General features: G+C 41.3%; 2 protein-coding genes and 1 pseudogene across 4 annotated transcripts; 1 reads left to right on the forward strand and 2 right to left on the reverse strand.

Annotated features, from left to right (window-relative positions):
• Nucleotides 1–40: 40 nt before the first annotated feature.
• Nucleotides 41–12,892, reverse strand: LOC124013525 (short transmembrane mitochondrial protein 1-like). 2 transcript variants are annotated; one of them, XM_046327817.1, is made up of 4 exons: nucleotides 11,793–12,892; nucleotides 9,484–9,604; nucleotides 1,292–1,345; nucleotides 41–625 (listed from the first exon to the last, which is right to left on the reverse strand). In XM_046327817.1, the coding sequence occupies exons 1-4, from the start codon at nucleotides 11,858–11,860 to the stop codon at nucleotides 551–553; spliced, it is 318 nt and encodes a 105-aa protein (XP_046183773.1). In that variant the 5' UTR covers nucleotides 11,861–12,892; the 3' UTR covers nucleotides 41–550. The 2 variants fall into 2 exon arrangements, with proteins under 2 accessions (XP_046183773.1, XP_046183774.1); XM_046327818.1 differs by lacking the exons at nucleotides 9,484–9,604; nucleotides 11,793–12,892 and adding an exon at nucleotides 1,622–2,057.
• On the forward strand, nucleotides 5,822–12,283 carry LOC124013523 (aldo-keto reductase family 1 member B1-like). Of its 2 annotated transcripts, none has more exons than XM_046327814.1 (10): nucleotides 5,822–6,006; nucleotides 6,412–6,579; nucleotides 6,917–7,033; nucleotides 7,141–7,218; nucleotides 7,337–7,459; nucleotides 7,577–7,683; nucleotides 7,934–8,015; nucleotides 9,227–9,310; nucleotides 11,660–11,742; nucleotides 11,830–12,283. In XM_046327814.1, exons 1-10 carry the CDS (start codon nucleotides 5,941–5,943, stop codon nucleotides 11,870–11,872), a joined length of 951 nt encoding a protein of 316 aa, XP_046183770.1. In that variant the 5' UTR covers nucleotides 5,822–5,940; the 3' UTR covers nucleotides 11,873–12,283. The 2 variants fall into 2 exon arrangements, with proteins under 2 accessions (XP_046183770.1, XP_046183771.1); XM_046327815.1 differs by having other exon boundaries at nucleotides 5,867–6,006; nucleotides 6,391–6,579.
• A 510-nt stretch (nucleotides 12,893–13,402) lies between the features above and the next one.
• Nucleotides 13,403–18,810, reverse strand: LOC124013524 (annotated as a pseudogene).
• Between the last annotated feature and the right edge of the window lie 269 nt (nucleotides 18,811–19,079).

A 19,079-nucleotide genomic window follows, 5' to 3' on the forward strand; every position in this document is an offset into this window, starting at 1 on the left:
TACATGAGTGACTCATTCTCAAACACCCACAGAAATAAAATCCATAGAACAGGCCTCCCAGTTTAATTCTAGATAACATCACTCAAAAGCAGTAACTGCACTGTTTAGTTGGCAAAAATGACAAGCGTATATTGTAAAAATGCCATGTTTAGACTTGATATAAATGCAATTGCCAGTACCCCACCCAAAGGCCTGCCCTGCCCAGCTGCTTGCGAGGATAAGGCCAAGGTTTCTGAAGTTTATTAGATCCCACAGCAGTTAGTCATCTTCGCATATCCACTCATAAATAGAACCCTCATAATGTTATCTTAAATTTACCTAAGCACTTTAAGAATACAAACAAAAAAAATAACACTGGACCAGTCCAGGCACTGTAAAAACCCTGATTAGAGAATCATTTTTACAATGTATTCCTCTGCCCATGTAACCTTGGATTAAATTAGATGAAAAAAGATATCTCCTTTGCGGTGTGTGCATTTTGTTGTTCCAATAGTCCCCATCTCTTCAATCTGCCTCTGATCAACATGGATCGAAAGAAACAATCTCTTCTTTAATCTGCCGGAGGTTTCTTCTTTGCCGCCACATCCTTCTTGAAGGCTTCGATCTTTTTGGATATGTTGGGGACCTTAAACAGAGGTGGAGTAATCAGAGAAGTGTGCCAAAAAAGAAAAAGTTCAATGACATAGGCCTATTGTGTTATGCAAAAATACAGGGGAACCATTGACACTGACTGACATCTATAGTGGGTTGTTCCCTAAGCGGACTAAACTCCACGGTGAAGGAAATTCCTGATGACACTGCCAATGGAGTGGAGCCGAAACTAGACTTGGTGGAATCGAGCGCTGACCAAGGTCAATACTTAAAAAAAATATATATATATATATTAAACGCCTACCTTTTACCTGTTTGTCTGTCCTCCGTTGTTGCATGCCTTTGGCTGAAATCCATACTTTTTCAATCGAAGTTCAACTACAACCACAGACTGTTTGCTCATTGCCGTTGCTCTAAGATGCCAACACAGTGCAAATGTCGCCAATTGAACGTCAACAAGGAAACAGTTGGTGGTTGTATTTGATTAACGTTTATTGAAAAGGTATGGATTTCAGCAAAAGAAAGGCCCGCAACTACATAGGTACACGGTAGGCGTTTCGTAATGTATACGTTTATTTTTTATTTTTAAGTAATTGACCTTGTCGATGTAGTTACTCCACAAAGCCTGGTCTCTGCTCCACTCGGTTGGTAACGTTAGTGGAGTTTAGTCCGCGGCGCTAGTTGCTCCTCTTAGCAGTACCTCGTAGTTTTGAGCGAGGTACATCCCAACAACGTTTCCCAAAGTAAACCCAGCCTGCAAGATTAGAAATAAAAATTGTTATTCCATACGGATTACATGTTGTTTTTACTAGATAGGTCAGCAGCAATAACAATGCATAGTTATGATGGCTAGCACACAGCATAGTTATGATGGCTAGCACACAGCATAGTTATGATGGCTAGCACACAGCATAGTTATGATGGCTAGCACACAGCATAGTTATGATGGCTAGCTACAATAGCCCAGCAAGACACACAAAGAGACGCAGGAAGTTTGCAATATATCGTTGTCATTTTGATATCAACTCACCAGGAACTGTAGCATGGTCGTGTCTAACGAAGGAGACAATATTTTACGTATTTTAGCAATCTAGTTGGCAGTTAAAAAGTTCGGTCGAACCAGCTAGCAATGTCATCAACAGTGTATAATGCGCATGTCATATCGCCCTCAAAAAAAGAGCATTTATTGGCCACGAGCGTCTACAAGGTTTCTGTCATCTACGCGGATGCTGTGTGGTCAAAACAGTTCTTATTCGGTGGGGTTTATCGGCGGATGGCATCCAACGTTATGGTGCATTACCTCCACCTACTGTACTGGAGACCGCACCCGATTAGCTACCGGGAGAAACGAAATCCTACCTGCCAGCTCCGTTGCTCTTAAAAAAAGACTACATCTAATGACGTTCTCCTTAATATACTTTTAAAACTCATTTCCTGTATCCCCTTCTCCCTCGTAGTAGATCTCAGCCTCCCGCTTTCCCTTTGATTACTGCCCACACTGTAGCAAGACATGCTCCATGGTCTCCGTTTCCTGGCAATAATTACACTTTCCTGTTGGAAGCTTTCAAATAAAATTTTATTCGTCACATAGGCATATTTAGCAGATGTTATTGCGGGTGTAGCGAAATTCTTTCCTATCACATTTAAGGTCTTATTCAACCGGCTGTGTCCCACCCGTAATCTTGTAAAAAAAATATATATATCCGCTCTTCTGTCCCTTCCTGCCGTCCTCCCCGACTTTCCACTGTATTTGAAATAAATGCCTGGAGAAAAACAAGCTTATATTTTTTGGTTTTCGTGGAGTGTGACAATTGAACTAAGCTCACGAGGCATTTATAAATGTTGTATTCTTCAAGAATAAATTAATATACAAGTCCAAAAATGGATGTAGCAACAACAGATTGCCCCTTTAAATCTATCAAAAGTTTGAACATGTGTTCAGTAGGCCTATGGATTAAATTGTTTTATCAGCATGCATTACATTGAGCAATAAAAGCCTCCCTTTTATTCCATAGGCTGGTATCCGCACTGTGCAGCTTTTGCAAGAGCACATTTTTCACTGGCTGTCCACTGGTTTCAAAAACAATGATTGATAAGCACCTTAAACGGCTTGAATTCAAATCATTATTGGTTTCAAATACACATTTAGAATTGTGAACAGCCATCCACAACAGGCACAATCGGTAAAATGCAAATAGCTAAATGAGAGCAACAGTGTGATTCACATCAATGCGCTATGTAGATATCAATAGGTGATGTCTGCATCGCCGTAGACTTACACCACTGCTGTCATCCTTACCGCCAAGTGTTAATTCAAATGTGATAATCTTTGGATGTCGACAGCATACCATTGGAAGACATAGCTTGGACTGTAGCCTACAAAAAGTATATTCCTGCGATCCATCAAACCCATTTGGTGTGTCATCATAGAGGTCTCTGACTTGTGGTCAGACTCGCTCAGGAGGAACAAAAAAAAAAGAATCAATGCTGATTTGGATGTCATTGAGACAAACAGAAAAGTGTCAAAATATATATTTTTCCTCGCAAACCTCATTTCTGAATTTAAAAGTAATCATCTTGTTTTTCAAAGGTATCTAATCTGATCAAAATATGGTTGCTGTTAACATAACGCAACATATGGAATGCCATTGCATTTTAATATGGGGGTGGTGAGACAGTAACAAGCCTTTGTCTTTGTGTTGCAAACAATAATATAAAACTCAACATGTAAAGTGTTGGTCCCATGTTTCATGAACTAAACTAAAAGATCCCCAAAATGTTTAATATGCACAAAGAGCGTATTTCTCTCAAATTGTGGACACATTTGTTTTTATCCTTGTTAGCTAGCATTTCTCCTTTGCCAAGATAATTAATCCACTTGACAGGTGTGGCATATCAAGAAGCTAAATAAACAGCATGATCATTACATGTGCTGTGGACAATACAAGGCCACAGATGTCTCAAGTTTTGAGGGAGCATATAATTGGCATGCCGACTGCAGGAATGTCCACCAGAGATGTCGCCAGAGAATTGAATGTTAATTTCTCTACCATAAGAGAGAAATCGTTAGAGAACCTGCTTATCAACCGCAGACCATGTGTATGGGGTCGTGCGAGCAAGCGGTTTGCCAATGTGAACAGAGTGCCCTATGGTGGCAGTGGCGTTATGGTATAAGCTACAGACAACAAACAATTGCATTTTATCGACGGCAATTTGAATGCACAGAGATAACGTAACCAGATCCCATTGTCGTGTCATTCATCCGCCGCCATCACCTCATGTTTCAGCATGATAATTGCACGGCCCCATGTTGCAAGGATCTGTACACATTTTCTGGAAGCTGAAAATGTCCCAATTCCTCCATATCCTGCACTCACCAGACATGTCACCCATTGAGCATGTTTGGAATGCTCTGGATCAACGTGTATGTCAGCGTGTTCCAGCTTCTGCCAAAGTCCAGCAAATTTGCGCAGCCACTGAAGAGGAGTGGCACAACATTCCACAATCAACAGCCTGATCAACTCTATGTGAAGATGTGTTGCGCTGCATGAGGAAAATGGTGGTCACACCAAATACTGACTGGTTTTCTGATCCACGCCCCTACCGTTTCTTGAAGGCATCTGTGACCAACAGATGCAAATCTGTATTCCTAGTGAAATCCATAGGTTAGGGCCTAATTAACGTTTCCCAATATGAACTGTAGCTCAGTAAAATATTTGAAATTGTTCCATGTTGCGTTTGTTTTTTTATTCAATAAACTTATTGAAAATCTTTCTGGTTGATCTCTTTAAAAAGTATAACAATTAGACCACTTTGCACGCACATTTGAAGACATTTTTTAAATCAATAAATGTTTTTTTCATGTTTTATTTTAGTATGTGAGTCAGTAGATTACCTTGGTTAAGTATTTTCTATACAGTATGTTTGTACAGAATCACCAATAACTACTGTAATACTTTGGGTATGTGTGTTTGAAAATGTATTTATGTGTTAAAGCTATTTAAAAAAAATGGCAGTTATGAGAATTATACTAGGATAATGTTATGGCTTGCTCAACATACTGTATTTAAAGTAAGAAAATTAGAACACCTCACCAATAGTAGCGAATCATAATCAGAGCTGATCCAGAAGTCAAATTTGTATGCGAGATTTGAGGAAAAAGCTGGTCCTGGCCCAACTCTGTTTTAGATCTGGCATCCAGATTCACGCCGGTTTTGGCCCGCTTCATGGATCCGGACCAGATGTTGCAATAGGTCCAGGCGCGAATCCTTCTTGCTGTCTGGATAGCTAAGGTCTTTATGCCTGGCTTGAACCGATATCACGTGATTCGTCTAATTTACTGTTCAATCTCAGTTTTTCATCCTTTGTTTGTAGATTTCCACTTTTCTCAAATTCAGATAATCGTACATAAAACAACGTGGGCACTGCAGACACTACTAGCTCGCTCGCTAGTTTGTGGCTCCAGATACTTCTAGACAGGCTATTCAGGGCCATCACTAGTTACCACATAAAGCCCGCCCATTTCTGCAATTTTTCTTCTTAAAATGTGATTTTAAACCTAACCTTAACCACACTGCTATCATTTTATGCCTAACCTAGATAGCGTGTTGGTTCAAATCTAGTAAACTAGCTATGCTTTTGAGGCTTGTGTTGCAGATCTGCATAACATATGGAGTCTTTGGTTCTGGGTCTGTTGCGTTTAATCTAACCTATTTTTATGCTAGGCCACCGTTATACATTTTATGCTATTCACACCTTCGTACAAAAATGTATGCAAGGAATGTTGATTTCAACAGTCAGTGACTCAAGCATTACATTATTACCTTGTTTAAGGAAGAATATTTGACTCTAGACATACTACAAATACTGATCAGCAACAAAAAAGCTGTATATTCGACATTGTTATCATATGTTCTTCAACTCAATCGACATTAGCATGAAATGCATACTGCATCACATCCTGAATTATTTAAACAAGCAATGTGTTCTTTGTCATTGTGACAAGCAAACCCTCTGCGCACGTACACACACACACACACACACACACACACGCACACGCACACACACACACACACACACACACACACACACACACACATACATGCTGATTCATTCAGCTACTCCTTCACTCGCCCCTTCCTGGCCCTATCTGCTGCTTTAGCTGTAGGGGGCGGGAGGCAGGCGTAACCCATCAAATCCAGACGCTCTACATAAACCCCATTCACATCTGTGTTTCAGCTGTTCTTGTGCTGCACTGAGAATACTGTTCCTTCCACGTTGAATACAGGAATCCTCTCCTCTCACAACCCAGAATCCTAGGATTGATACTACAGCAGCTCTTTAATAAAGATGACACCCACTGTGACTCTCAACACCGGGGCCAGCATGCCTATCGTGGGCTTGGGGACATGGGGGGTAAGAAAGCGTAATTTAGTTTCTTCTAGGCATCTTGCATGGATAGCATTGATAATTGTTGAATTGGCAGTTAACTGCTTCTTTCTTTTGGCAACTACCGGTATGTTCATGTTAAAATATGAGTCTTCTCATTTGCCATATATCCTGAGAGTTTTAATGAACTATGATGACAAAAGATGAAGCATCTTATTTTTGCACTTATGTTTCACCGTCACACTTGGAATCGGGGTTAGCCTATACTTGACTTTTTGACCTAACATAGGCCGTCTATTAATGATGATTTATATTATACAGTATAATCAAATCTGTCCTGATTAGTATTTCTACAGTATTATGTAGCCTTTCTGACAGATGCTCAAGTCATGTGTGAGGTTGCCACAATAGGCCCTCTGAATCCGTGTGCAGGCAGAAGCAGGCGAGGTCACGGAGGCAGTAAAAGCAGCAATCTCTGCAGGATACAGACACATAGACGGAGCCTACTGTTACCGGAATGAGGACATGGTGGGGGTTGGCATTCACACCATGATTGGCCAGGGGGTGGTGAAGAGAGAGGAGCTTTTCATCGTCAGTAAGGTGCGTATGAGGACAATTGTCCACTTGGTCACGGTGTCAAAAAAGGGGAAACAAGATGGATTAGTCATGTTTGTAGATTTGGTCATGGAGCCACTATGATTTCCCCCTAGACGCCAGGCAGACAAAGAGCTCCATACGGGCTGAAGGCATGTCATCACATGCTCTGTATTGTCACCAATGTCAAGCTAGTACTATCATTTGTTCTGGGTGCTCTCTTACTCAACTGCCACACATCCCCCATAACACTTCAAGAATTTGTCCATAGGCTAGTTTTGGCATTTAAATTGTATTTCAACATGCGCCGCAGCAGTCTAATATGACGGTTTCTCCCAAATAGCTGTGGTGTACCCTCCATCAGAAGTCTATGGTGAAGGGAGCCTGTCAGAAGACTCTGAGTGACCTCAAGCTAGACTACCTGGACCTCTACCTAATACACTTCCCTATGTGCTTTCAGGTACTGTGTGTGTCTGTGTCACGAAAATGACTATCAGCTTTCAAACTATCCCTGATTTTAAGAGTGAGAGGACTATTGTCCTGTAACTAGTTTGTTTGCCATTGCAGCCTGGAGAGAATCTATTTCCTTTTGGTGAAGACGGACAGGTAGCCGCAGGTGACAGCAACTTCCTGGACACTTGGGAGGTAAGGAAAACAAAAATAAATGGTATACTGTATTCCAAAACAAACATCCCCTAACACCAGCAAACAAGATTATACTACAAGACATTTGACAGTTTACTGAGCTTGACCTATTGAACAGGCTATGGAGGAGCTGGTGGATGCTGGTCTGGTCAAGGCTATCGGTGTCTCCAACTTTAACAAAGACCAGATTGAATCCATCCTAAACAAGCCAGGCCTCAAGTATAAACCTGCCAACAACCAGGTACTGTAGTCTTTGGTGATCAAGACAGACAAAACAAGTCAATACAGTTTTTAAGCAAGGCATTATTGCCCCAATCTCTGTATTACCAGCGCCTCTTCTTTGTATTGGTCCCTTCAGATTGAATGCCACCCCTATCTGACTCAGGAGAAGCTGATCAACTACTGTCACTCTAAAGGCATCCCAGTGACAGCCTACAGCCCTCTGGGCTCCCCAGACAGACCAAGGTGAGATAGGAATATCTTATAAAAAAGTGTGCTCTAATGTGTATACAGTCACTTTGGATTAAAAGAAAGGTTATTGAATGAAGCAGGCATGGACCTGTACACTGAAATGATCCAAAACGGGCATTGTATTTAATTGGTTATTGACAACGTTTCAATGCGTGAGTGCATTGTCAGACCCTACTCTTTCCCTACTTACAGATGTTTTTCATGTCAACATGAAGAAGACTAAAATAAATGACATTTTCAACAGGGCGAAACCTGGTGAGCCGCAACTGCTTGAGGACCCAAAGTTAAAGACCATCGCTGATAAGCACAATAAGACTCCAGCACAGGTACGAGAGAAGCATCAATAACCCTTACAAACGGTGAACTTTCTCCTAATTCTGCCTTTAGTGACATACTGTAGCAAGATTTGATCCTGTATTTTAAGCCTTATCCAGAAATATTAAATTACACCAAAAATGAAAGCAATTGTCTGAGGATGGTGCTGGACCATCTGAAATAAAAAGGGGACACCAATGAAAAAGCCAAATAAAATAAATAAATAAATGTAAGTTAAAAAATCCAGGTATGTCACATGATTGCACCAAACCCAGACCCCTAGCTATAGGGAATACAAAGGGTATAACCAACTCGTCTTCTCAACCATACTTACTCCGGTCATGATTCGTGAAATTATAAATTTAACAAAAGTCCATTCAAGTTGAGGTTAATGCAGCTGATCACTCTCCAAAGAATATTACATTAGCCTGAAATTGGATATGGGTCCCATGTGTAGCGTTTATAGAAAACGGCTAGCGGTTAGAATGGGGACAATCAATTGTCAAGGTTTTGGCTAGTGTTTTTCAAGTCTCTAACATGAAGAATCATTGTTTTGAAACCATGTGTCAGGATTTGGCCAGGGTTGTTCCGGTTTTTGGTCACTAGATGCCCCCATTGTGCCTTTTGACCTTTTGTTTTCCCTTGATCCCCATTATTATTTGCACCTGTGCCTCGTTCCCCTGATTGTATTTAAACCCTTTGTTTTCCTCAGTTCTTTGCTCTGTGTTTGTATGTTAGCACCCAGCCCTAGTACTCTGTGAACCCTTGTTGATCCCTGTGGACTCTCTTGTGGAATTCTTTTTTTTGTTCTTGTTTGTTTGTTTTTGAGTATCTTTTGAGGCTTTTTGTGCTTTACCTTCCACCTTGTGGATTTACCTTTTTGTTTTGGAGGATTACCTTTGTTCTTGTGGAATTCCTTTTGAGGTTGTGGAGTTACATGTTTTCCTGAAGAACTTTACTTTTTACTTCACTAAATACACAGTCTCAAGTACTGCTGTGTCTGCCTCATCATCTTCTGGGTTCTTCCGACTATTCGTGGCTCAGTTGGTTAAGTGACTGTTTCTCACTCCGGAGACCCGGGTTCGTAACCGGGTCCTGACACCATGCCATCGGGCGTGGGTCCAACGCTCACATGGTAACAGTTACATTCTTTGTCTGGATAAAAGGTGTCTTGGTCTAGAGTCAATCAAGTGACCAATCCCTGTTCTTATACTCTCCACAGATCCTTATCCGCTTTCAAATCCAGAGGAATGTGATCGTCATTCCCAAGTCTGCTACGCCCTCCCGGATCAAGGAAAATTTTCAGGTATTTTTTTGACAATTATAACTGTAGATGGAGTTTGGTCGGTCAGAGGTTAAATCCCTGCCTCCTAACCTAGAGGTTCATATCTTGTCTGTTTTCTACAGCTTTCAATGTCAAATATACCAAGAGCAGTGTTCTAAGTGTGGAAGAGCCATTGGCTCTGGTAAGAATCTTACCTCTGATGTACGGGGTTGTAGGTTCGATCCCAGGCTCAGCTCCTGAATGTGGTTGCGTTGACTCTCTGGGATAGTTGGAAGGCTGTCAAAACTCATGGTGGTATATACCTGGGGTCGCCTCCTGTAAAAAGCAGTGATTATGGAGAAAAGCTCCTGGAAAAAGTAGGCACTTATAAATAAATAAAATATAGATGTGCTATATTAAAAAGTGTCTATTCGGAAAGTATTCAGACCTCTTCACTCTTTCCCCATTGTTACATTACATCCTTATTCTAAAATGGATTATATATATTTTTCCTCAATCTACACAATACCTCATGACAAAGCTGTTAAAGGAATGTAACAATTCCAATGTGTTCATTAACCAATTCAATTAAAACTACACACATTATATTCAATATTATGATTATAAGATTCATACATCCATACAGTAACATAGTAGTATTCTGTTTAGTTAAATGTATACATAATTTTAGTCATTATTCATAAAAATCAAATAATAAAAGCAAAAACTGGTTTGTACATTTTTGGAGAAAAAAAAACACCTGAAGTATCACATTTACATAACTATTCAGACCCTTTAAAGCGGTACTTTGTTGAAGCAGTTTTGGCAGCGATTACAGCCTCGACTCTTCTTGGGTTTGACGCTACATGCTTTGCACACCTGTATTTGGGGAGTTTCTCACTTTTCTGCAGATCCTCAAGCGCTGTCGGGTTGGATGGGGAGCGTCGCTGTACAGCTATTTTCAGGTCTCTCCAGAGATGTTTGATTGGGTTCAAGTCCGGGTTCTCACTAGGCCACTCAAGGACATTCAGAGACTTGTCCCGAAGCCACTCCTGAGTTGTTTTGGATGTGTGCTCAGGGTTTTTGTATTGTTGGAAAGTGAACATTCATCCCAGTCTGAGGTCCTGAGCAGGTTTTCATCAAGGATCTCTGTACTTTGCTCTGTTAATCTTTCCCCTCGAGCCTGACTAGTCTCCCAGGCCTGGTCGCTGAAAACATCCCCACAGCATGATGCTGCCACCACTGCTTCATCGTAGGGATGGTGCCAGGTTTCCTCCAGACATGAAGCTCTGTCAGAGTGACCATCTGGTTCTTGGTCACCTCCAGATGTGAAGCTCGGCATTCAGGCCAAAGAGTTCAATCTTGGTTTCATCAGAACAGAGAATCTTGTTTCTCATGGTCTGAGTCCTGATTGGTGGAGTGCTGCAGAGATGGGAGAACCTTCCAAAAGGGCATCCATCTCCACAGAGTAACTCTGAAGCTCTGTCAGTGACCATCAGGTTCTCGGTCACCTCCCTGACCAAGGCCCTTCTCCCCCAATTGCTAAGTTTGGCTTGGGGCGGCCAGCTCTAGGAAGAGTCTTGGTGGATCCAAACTTCTTCCATTTAAGAATGATGAAGGCCACTGTGTTCTTGGAGACCTTCAACGCTGCAGAAATGTTTTGGTACCCCCTGTGCCTTGACACAATCTTGTCTCGGTGCTCTACGGACAATTCCTTTGACATCATGGCTCTGTTTTTGCTCTGACATGCACTGTCAACTGTGGGACCTTATATAGACAGCTGTGTACCTTTCCAAATCATGTCCAATCATTTGAATTTACCACAGGTGGACTCCAATCAAGTTGTAGAAACATCTCAAGGATGATCAATGGAAACAGATGGACCTGGGTAGTGGACAATTTCATACACACAGGAAACTGTTGAGCGTGAAAAACCTAGCAGCATTGCATTTCTTGACATACTCAAACCGGTGCGCCTGGCACCTACTACCATACCCCGTTCAAAGGCACTTAAATAGCGTCTTTCCCATTCACCCTCTGAATGGGAAAGACAAAGTGACATCAGTAAGGGATCATAGCTTTCACCTGGTCAGTCTGTCATGGAAAGAGCAGGTATTCCTAATGTTTTGTACACTGTGTATATGATAGAGTTAAACAAAAAAAACAAACGAGATGAGTTTTGAACATGCATGCAAGGCAGGATTTAACCTGGAAGCCACGGAGACCTTCACACTTTTACCTCTTCATATATTTGACAGTGGCAGAATTGTACACAAAGAGAATGTGGGTTCAAATCACAAAAAGAGAATGTGGGTTCAAATCACAGTCTTTTGGTTTCAAGCCACTGGTTCCTTCGCATGTCTACATTGTTATTTTGTCGCCTTCAAACAGGTGTTTGACTTCGAGCTGAATGACGAAGACATGAAAGTCATCTTGAGTTTCAACAGGAACATGAGAGGATTCGCTATGAAATGGTGAGTTCCAGAGTTTCTAAATGCTGACTTAAACCCACTTTCCTCTTTACCTGTTCTTCCCTTGATGTACCCTCCTCCTCACTGCAGGGGCAACAAGCACAAAGACTTCCCTCTGCATGCAGAATACTGAAACCTCCGTGTGGACACCCACATTCCTACACTGGGGACATACAGCGAGAGGTCCAGTAGTTGTACAGATTCAACCACTGTGACCTTGTTCATGAGGCAAACAGAATGTCAATGTGTAATGTAATTACGTGCCAGATATTGTTGCCTTTACTTGTTCAGAGTTTAAACATGTTGTACGTTTACCTACATGTTGGGAAGTGCCTTTGAAAGCATGGTGTCCCTGTGCTCCTTGTTGTAATGTAACATTATATTAATAATTCCTTAGACAGTGGTCTTTAGAGATATCTCAACCATTATGTTAAACATTGACAACTTACACAGTAAAATGTGACTCATTCCAGAATTTCAAAGAAAATTATCATAAATAAAACTGTTCAAGGGGAACTGGGAGTTTCACAACAGTATCACACAAGTCAAAGTCTGACTAGGGGTTATCATTCTGTAAGGCAGTAGTGTGGATGATTCATTCTAGGCCAAAAGGCACCTATGACTAGGCATTTGAGGGAAGGAATGTTCAACAAAATATCTTAATGCACTGAGGGTAAGCGTGTGTGCACATGCCAATGTTTCACCCTTTGGCCATTTTTAAAAACAAAACCGATGTAATACTGTACATCACTTACAATGTCCATGTATGACATACCCAGCTCATCTGGTTGGACTGAATTCTCATGGTTATTATATGGCCTTTAGATGTGGAGGCTCATTGAAAAGGTCATAGACCATTAGACTCTAATCAAGAGACACAAACTGGGTCATGTGAGAAGCCACAAACTAATGTGCGTTAGCAGATCCAAGACTCCGGATTTCCTACCAAACCAGTAACCAAACTCAAGCTGTTAATACTTCACTAATATCGATCCTATGTCATTGTTTCCATGATTGTTGAAAAATAATTACTATTGTGTATTAGGCTAGAAAGCAACAATATAGGTCAGAGTGTATATATGTCATGAGAAATAGAATAGTACAACACACAGATACTAACTCAAGGATGGCCATTTATGTATAGTCTTAAAGGGAGAAACGAGAACAGAGGCCAGACATCTCAAGCAAGCCACAACACCAGAAGTAACTTCGTGAATCCCCATTTCCCTAAAATTCAGCATTGAAGGGGTAGTCCTTGTGCTTCATGCTCCTGGGTGACAAAGAAAAACAAAGCACAATTCAGAGAGACAGTACAATTGTTCACATGTTCAAACATCAAACACTTAAGTGTGTAGAAAAAGGAGGAAGGCAAGCGCTGCTAAGGTACAAAATAGTAGGTTTTGGTAGACAGAAGGTGCTCTTTGGTAAATTGGTCATCAAAAAGAAAGGAGGAACCAAGGCACTCTTCATATAAATTAGTTTAAATGACTTATTTATATGGCATGCTCAATGGAAACAAAGTTGAAAAGCTCAGATGCGTTTCGGGTGCATAGCCTTCGTCGGAGTACACCAAGTATATTTACATTCAAAGAAAAGTAACACCGTAATAAACATAGCTGTCATCACATTCTTGGGGGGGGGGGGGGGCTTCATAATACTTATTTAAACAGTTTGAGCCTCTGCAGAGTGTGTATGCTGTAAAATACAGTATATGGGTCAAACTAAACCAAGTAGAGTCTCACCCCATCACTGGGCAGAATCTCCAGTTCCTGTTGAAGCCCAGAATGCTCTTCATTTCCTCGTCGCTCAACACAAAGTCAAACACCTGCATGTTTCAATAAGACAAAAATGACCCCAAAGCGACACGTGTGAACTAAAATCAGATGACACACCTCTTCAAATAAAATGGAGAATTTATGAGAGCGAATACCTTGAAATTCTCCTGGATACGTGTGGGGGTGATAGACTTGGGAATCACAATCGTGTTCCGTTGGATATGGAAGCGGATCAGGACCTGAAGTGAGGATGACGGAGAGAGGAAAGCGGACATGTAAATGTGATCCCAGGATACAGAACATATCAGTGTGGTTCGGGTTGGCTCGATAGTGTGAAAAGGCTATTAGAGTACAGTACCTGGGCAGAGGTCTTCTTGTGCTTCTCAGCGATGACCTTGATGTTGGGATCATCCAGCAGAGAAGGGTCCTCTGGTTTGGCCCTGTTATTGACACAGTGCTACAATCTTTTCACAGGGAGAACTGTAAATGGCTTTGTATGTTCATAATAATAATAATGTATGTAATGTAATAATAATGTAATGTACTAGGTGAATGTACACCGAGCATACCAAACGTTAGGAACACATTCCTAATATCGAGTCGCAATATTGGATTTAACAAGTGACATCGATAAGGGATCATAGCTTTCACCTGGTCAGTCTATGTCATGGAAAGAGCAGGGGTTCTTAATGTTTTGTATACTCAAGAGTATATCTCTTAGGTATTATTAGTTGAAGTATATACACTCACCACGGTCTGTCTGCGGAACCCAGGGGGCTGTAGGCTGTCACAGAGATGCCCTTAGAGTGACATTAGTTGATCAAATTCTCCTGGTTCAGATAAGGGTGGCATTCAACCTGGCGGCATAAATCATTTGTGAGGTTATTCACTTCACATGCAGTTCTTATACATGGGATGTATTGTAGCATTAGAGAATTAGTGGGGTGGTATTTTACGTTGATAAACATACATAATTAAATTATAAGGTAGATTACAAATAAATAACATTTATTTGAATTAAGACACATTGTGTATTACTGTCAAAATAAGCCCCAAGAGGTTTAGCTGTTTATTCCGGAAGCCTGGGAAGTTGTTCAGTATGGTGACAATAGAAAGCACAAGAGTCCACTCAAATAATCAGATTGATATGTACCCGTTAATCAAGATGTCTATTGGGATAGATGTGCCTGGAAAACAGCAGGAATATAAAGGTCACCAAAGCATTGCTGCCTTGCCTCAGGGAAAGAGGCTGACTATAAAAGGCACTAAACAGGCCTTTATCTGACCGAGCCGTCACTGTGAATAAAGACAATGGGGCAGGGATATTGACAATGAGGCCTCTGCCCTTTGAGGGAGGGTTTAAAACAAGCGTTGGGTGCTCAGTGTCCTGAAAAGTCTCATTTAGAAGAAGGTTGAGGGATACAAGATACAATTAGGAATGTTGGACCAGCATTGTGTGCTTCACAATGTATGGTGTTGATCCCAGGCTTGTGAGCTTTTTGAGTGACTATCACCATCAGTAAACACTCATTCAGTAATGAACGTCAGTACCTGGTTGTTGGCAGGTTTATACTTGAGGCCTGGCTTGTTTAGTATGGATTCAATCTGGTCTTTGTTAAAGTTGGAGACACCGATAGCCTTGACCAGACCAGCATCCACCAGCTCCTCCATAGCCTAGTATACAGGACAACATCAGATCAGACACAGGTCAATATGGCATCCCCAATTTGTGATAGATTACAATAAACTCAGGGTTGTATTCATTAGTGCACACAACAGAAAACAAAAATGTGCATTTCTTATTGGACCGGGTAGTCCCCGTTTCAGTCCGTTTGGTGTCAAATGAATATAACCCAGTTTAAGTGATGTTCAATTGAAGAAAACTGTACAGTGTCCTATAGTGTCTTAGAGGACGCGTTTTCTCTCACTGGCTCACCTCCCATGTCTCCAGGAAGTTGGAGCCATCGTCGATAAAATGTCCATTGCTGTCAGTAGGGAAGAGTGCTTCTCCAGGCTGCGCAACAACGATAGTAGTAAAACAATTAGAAAAAAGTCACAAGACACTCCTCTTACAACACCATGAATCAGGGTTATGCAAATCTAGACCTTGAAGCCCGTTCTACTGCTGATTATCATTCTTCCACTCTTATCAAGGACGGATTTAGACCTGGGACATTATCAGGTAGATACAGCAGCACTCCCATACCTCCAGGCTTGGATTTGAATGCCCCCGTCATAAACCAATGATGGAACCTCCTTGAGCAAAAAAGCTACAAGTGAGATAGTGTTCAAATGGTATTAGTCTCACCTGAAAGCCCATGGGCCAGTGCATCAGGTAAAGATCCAGGTAGTCTAGCTTGAGATCACGGAGAGTCTTCTGACAGCCTTCTTTCACCATAGACTTCCCATGGAATGTGCACCACAGCTGCAAAGAGAGCAAGCTTGAGATGCGTAACTTTGAACCAATTTCTGCATTTCAATCTAAACAACAGATTCACTAGCCAAGATTTGATCACTTCATTCATAGAAGCCTTGATATCAAGTTTGTTATTTTAAGTAGCATATTAAAGATCGATTCAACTTCTCACTGCAATGTCAGTGTTACAAACTTGAGACCAGAGATGACTGTCCTGCAGTGACATTGTATCTCACCTTGCTGACCACAAACAGTTGCTCTCTCTTCACCACCCCCTCCTTGACCATGGCATGAATGCCCTCTCCCACCTCGGTCTCGTTCTGGTAGATGAAGGCCCCATCGATGTGCCTATAGCCTGCAGCTATGGCCGCCTTCACCGCATCAGTTACTTTACCTGGAGGGGACTGGTACAGAAGAGGGAGCAAGATCTTTAGTAGGCAATCGGCGGTTGAAGGTATGCTTAGGACGCTAAAGGTGCGTTACGGGTACGGAGGTGGTATGACATCATCCGGGACAACATTCCCTTCTGGGATGGGGGAGGCGTTCCCCGGAGGGATATTGGAAAGATAATTGGAGATCTACTTAGTCAGTTGCAGCTACGGTATGTTTAGCAGTGCGTGTAGTATGGTACAGCTACATGGATAGATGTCAGGCATTGATTCTGGTAGTATTAGCAAGTATGGATAAATTCAGGGGATCAAGCACCTTGATCATCATGGTACTTTTTGGTAGTAAAGTTTACAGGCATATATTGTGGTAAGTATAATTGAATTACAGTACAGTAAATGGTGAAATAAGTATAGTTAGCTGTAACATCTTGCAACCATGGAGAGGTAAATAACTGTCTATTTAAAATCACACTTGACACTTTAGTGATATCACAGTTTAGTATGACGCTGCCTACTTATATTTATATAATGAATACGAGTTTGGGGGGGGCTAAAATGATTCAATATTAAAGAATTAAACCTCTCAATAAAAGCTTCAGTCATACAAAAGTTATACTTAAAAGGTCATGAACAGTAAAAATCATGTGTTTCATGAAAGTGGATGATATTTGAAGGAAACCAGATCAAAGAATGATGACCAAAGTACGAACAATTATCATAAAGTTACTGGTCCCCTCCCCCATGTCAAACACTTGGGACAAATATACCAGTTTCATTTGAAAACCAAAGTCCATGCCCCATGGTTTATGAACTGATACACAAAACAACGCTTGATTCAAATTCAATTATTATACAAAATTCTTGCCAACATAATGCTATGTATATATATGGCAAATAACCATCTCAGCTCTGCAGATTTTGGTCACAGGTTCAGGAGTGGCTGACAAATCATAAGAGGGTGGTTTACCGAGGTACAGTCGGTGGAATGAGCAGAGAGCAGCTGAAGGGTGGGTTCAAAAGCCCATGATCAATAAAAGTTCTAACTGAAAATAATATATACAGTGCATTCAGGAAAGTATTCAAACCCCTTGACTTTTTCCACATTTTGTTATATTACAGCCTTATTCTTAAATGGATTAAATAAATAAAAATGTCCTTATCAAGCTACACACAACACCCCATAATGATAAAACAAACTAAAAACAGAAATACCTTATTTACATAAGTATTCAAACCATTTGCTTTGAGACTCAAAATTGAGCGCAGGTGCATCCTGTTTCCATTGGCCATCCTTGAGGATGTTTCTACAACTTGGAGTTCACATGTGATCAATTCAATTGATTGGACATCATTTTGAAAAGGCACACACCTGTCTATATAAGTCCCACTGTTGACAGTACATGTCAGAGCAAAACCCAGGCCACAAGGTTGAAGAAATTGTCCGTAAAGCTCCGAGACGGGATTTTGTCGGGGCACAGATCTGGGGAAGGGTACCAACAACAATTCTGCAGCATTGAAGGTCCCCAAGAGCACAGTGGCCTCCATCATTCCTAAATGGTAGAAGTCTGGAACCACCAAGACTCTACCTAGAGCCGGATGCCACTCCTCAGTAAAAGGCGCATGACAGCCCGCTTGGGAGTTTGCCAAAAGGCACACACCTAAAGGCCTCGGACCATGAGAAACAAGATTCTCTGGTCTAATCTCTTTGGCCTGAATGCCAAGCATCACGTCTGGAGGGAACCTGGCACCATCCCTACGGTGAAGCATGGTGGTGGAAGCAACATGCTGTGGGGATGTTTTTCAGTGGCAGGGACTGGGAGACTAGGGCGAAGGGTCACCTTCCAAGCGGACAACGACCCTAAGCACACAGCCACTCAGATGCATCTGAGGAAATGGGTGCAGCCTTTCAGCCACAAATCACAAGACCACAGCTACGAAAAGCGTTGTGACAGAAACTATGGGGCCTATTGCCTATTCCTAAAAACGAAACAGTTCACACAATATCTTGACAATATATATCGAACAAATGGCATTGCTCATTTTCTGGAATTACAGCTGGTTCCCAGTAATGCTTATTGTCAAGAATGGGCTAGAGAGAAAAGTAATTGACAATATTAGAATTACATTGATAACGGAAGAGAGAAAGATACGTATTCATTTGTCATTAAATTACATTACATTGTGTAACGTCCAAAGTAGCTAACGAGCTCAAAGACAAAGAACTCAAAAAGTTGGCGCTAGCTACTAGTAACATAGATAGCTTTCTTGGCAAACTACAAGTAAAAAGGATTACTTGCTCAATTAGGAACGAACCTTTCACGTCCCGAGACCGAGAATGGGCATTTTTGCACCGGTGTTCAATTTCACGCCGGTTGCCATCGTCCTCTTTGCTGCAAAATACACCTTTTAGATACTTAGTTGCAATTGCAGACGTTGCTTGTCCAACCTCAAATACTGCGCAAAGTCCTGTTGATAGATTGCTTATGTCTGGAATTATATCTTGATAAACATCTTGGACAACAGCGCCACCGTCATTCTCTTTATTAATGAGTCGCGTCATACAGGCAACTTTAACATAAACCTGCAGATGGATTTGAAATGTTTACAGAATGCGAATGACTTCTTCATAAAAACAGAATCCTGAACCAAAATAGTTTATTAATAGTATTGTCACAAATTGAATAATCAATGCCCCCCCCCCCCTCACACATTGACCTTGAATTCTACATTTGCATCCTATCAATTTGTTTCTGACACTTC

This window comes from Oncorhynchus gorbuscha, linkage group LG25 (assembly GCF_021184085.1).
Source record: "Oncorhynchus gorbuscha isolate QuinsamMale2020 ecotype Even-year linkage group LG25, OgorEven_v1.0, whole genome shotgun sequence".
Lineage (NCBI taxonomy): Eukaryota > Metazoa > Chordata > Actinopteri > Salmoniformes > Salmonidae > Oncorhynchus > Oncorhynchus gorbuscha.

Excerpts from the sequence above, each read along its gene's own strand:
- LOC124013523 (XM_046327814.1), top strand. The coding sequence starts at position 5,941 with ATGACACCCACTGTGACTCTCAACACCGGGGCCAGCATGCCTATCGTG. Across the intron at positions 7,219-7,336 it reads ACTTCCTGGACACTTGGGAG|GCTATGGAGGAGCTGGTGGA; the intron begins GTAAGGAAAACA and ends CCTATTGAACAG. Across the intron at positions 8,016-9,226 it reads ACAATAAGACTCCAGCACAG|ATCCTTATCCGCTTTCAAAT; the intron begins GTACGAGAGAAG and ends TACTCTCCACAG.
- LOC124013525 (XM_046327817.1), bottom strand. The coding sequence starts at position 11,860 with ATGCAGAGGGAAGTCTTTGTGCTTGTTGCCCCTGCAGTGAGGAGGAGG. Across the intron at positions 9,605-11,792 it reads GTACATCAAGGGAAGAACAG|GAGGCGACCCCAGGTATATA; the intron begins GTAAAGAGGAAA and ends TGCTTTTTACAG. Across the intron at positions 626-1,291 it reads ACCTCGCTCAAAACTACGAG|GTCCCCAACATATCCAAAAA; the intron begins GTACTGCTAAGA and ends CCTCTGTTTAAG.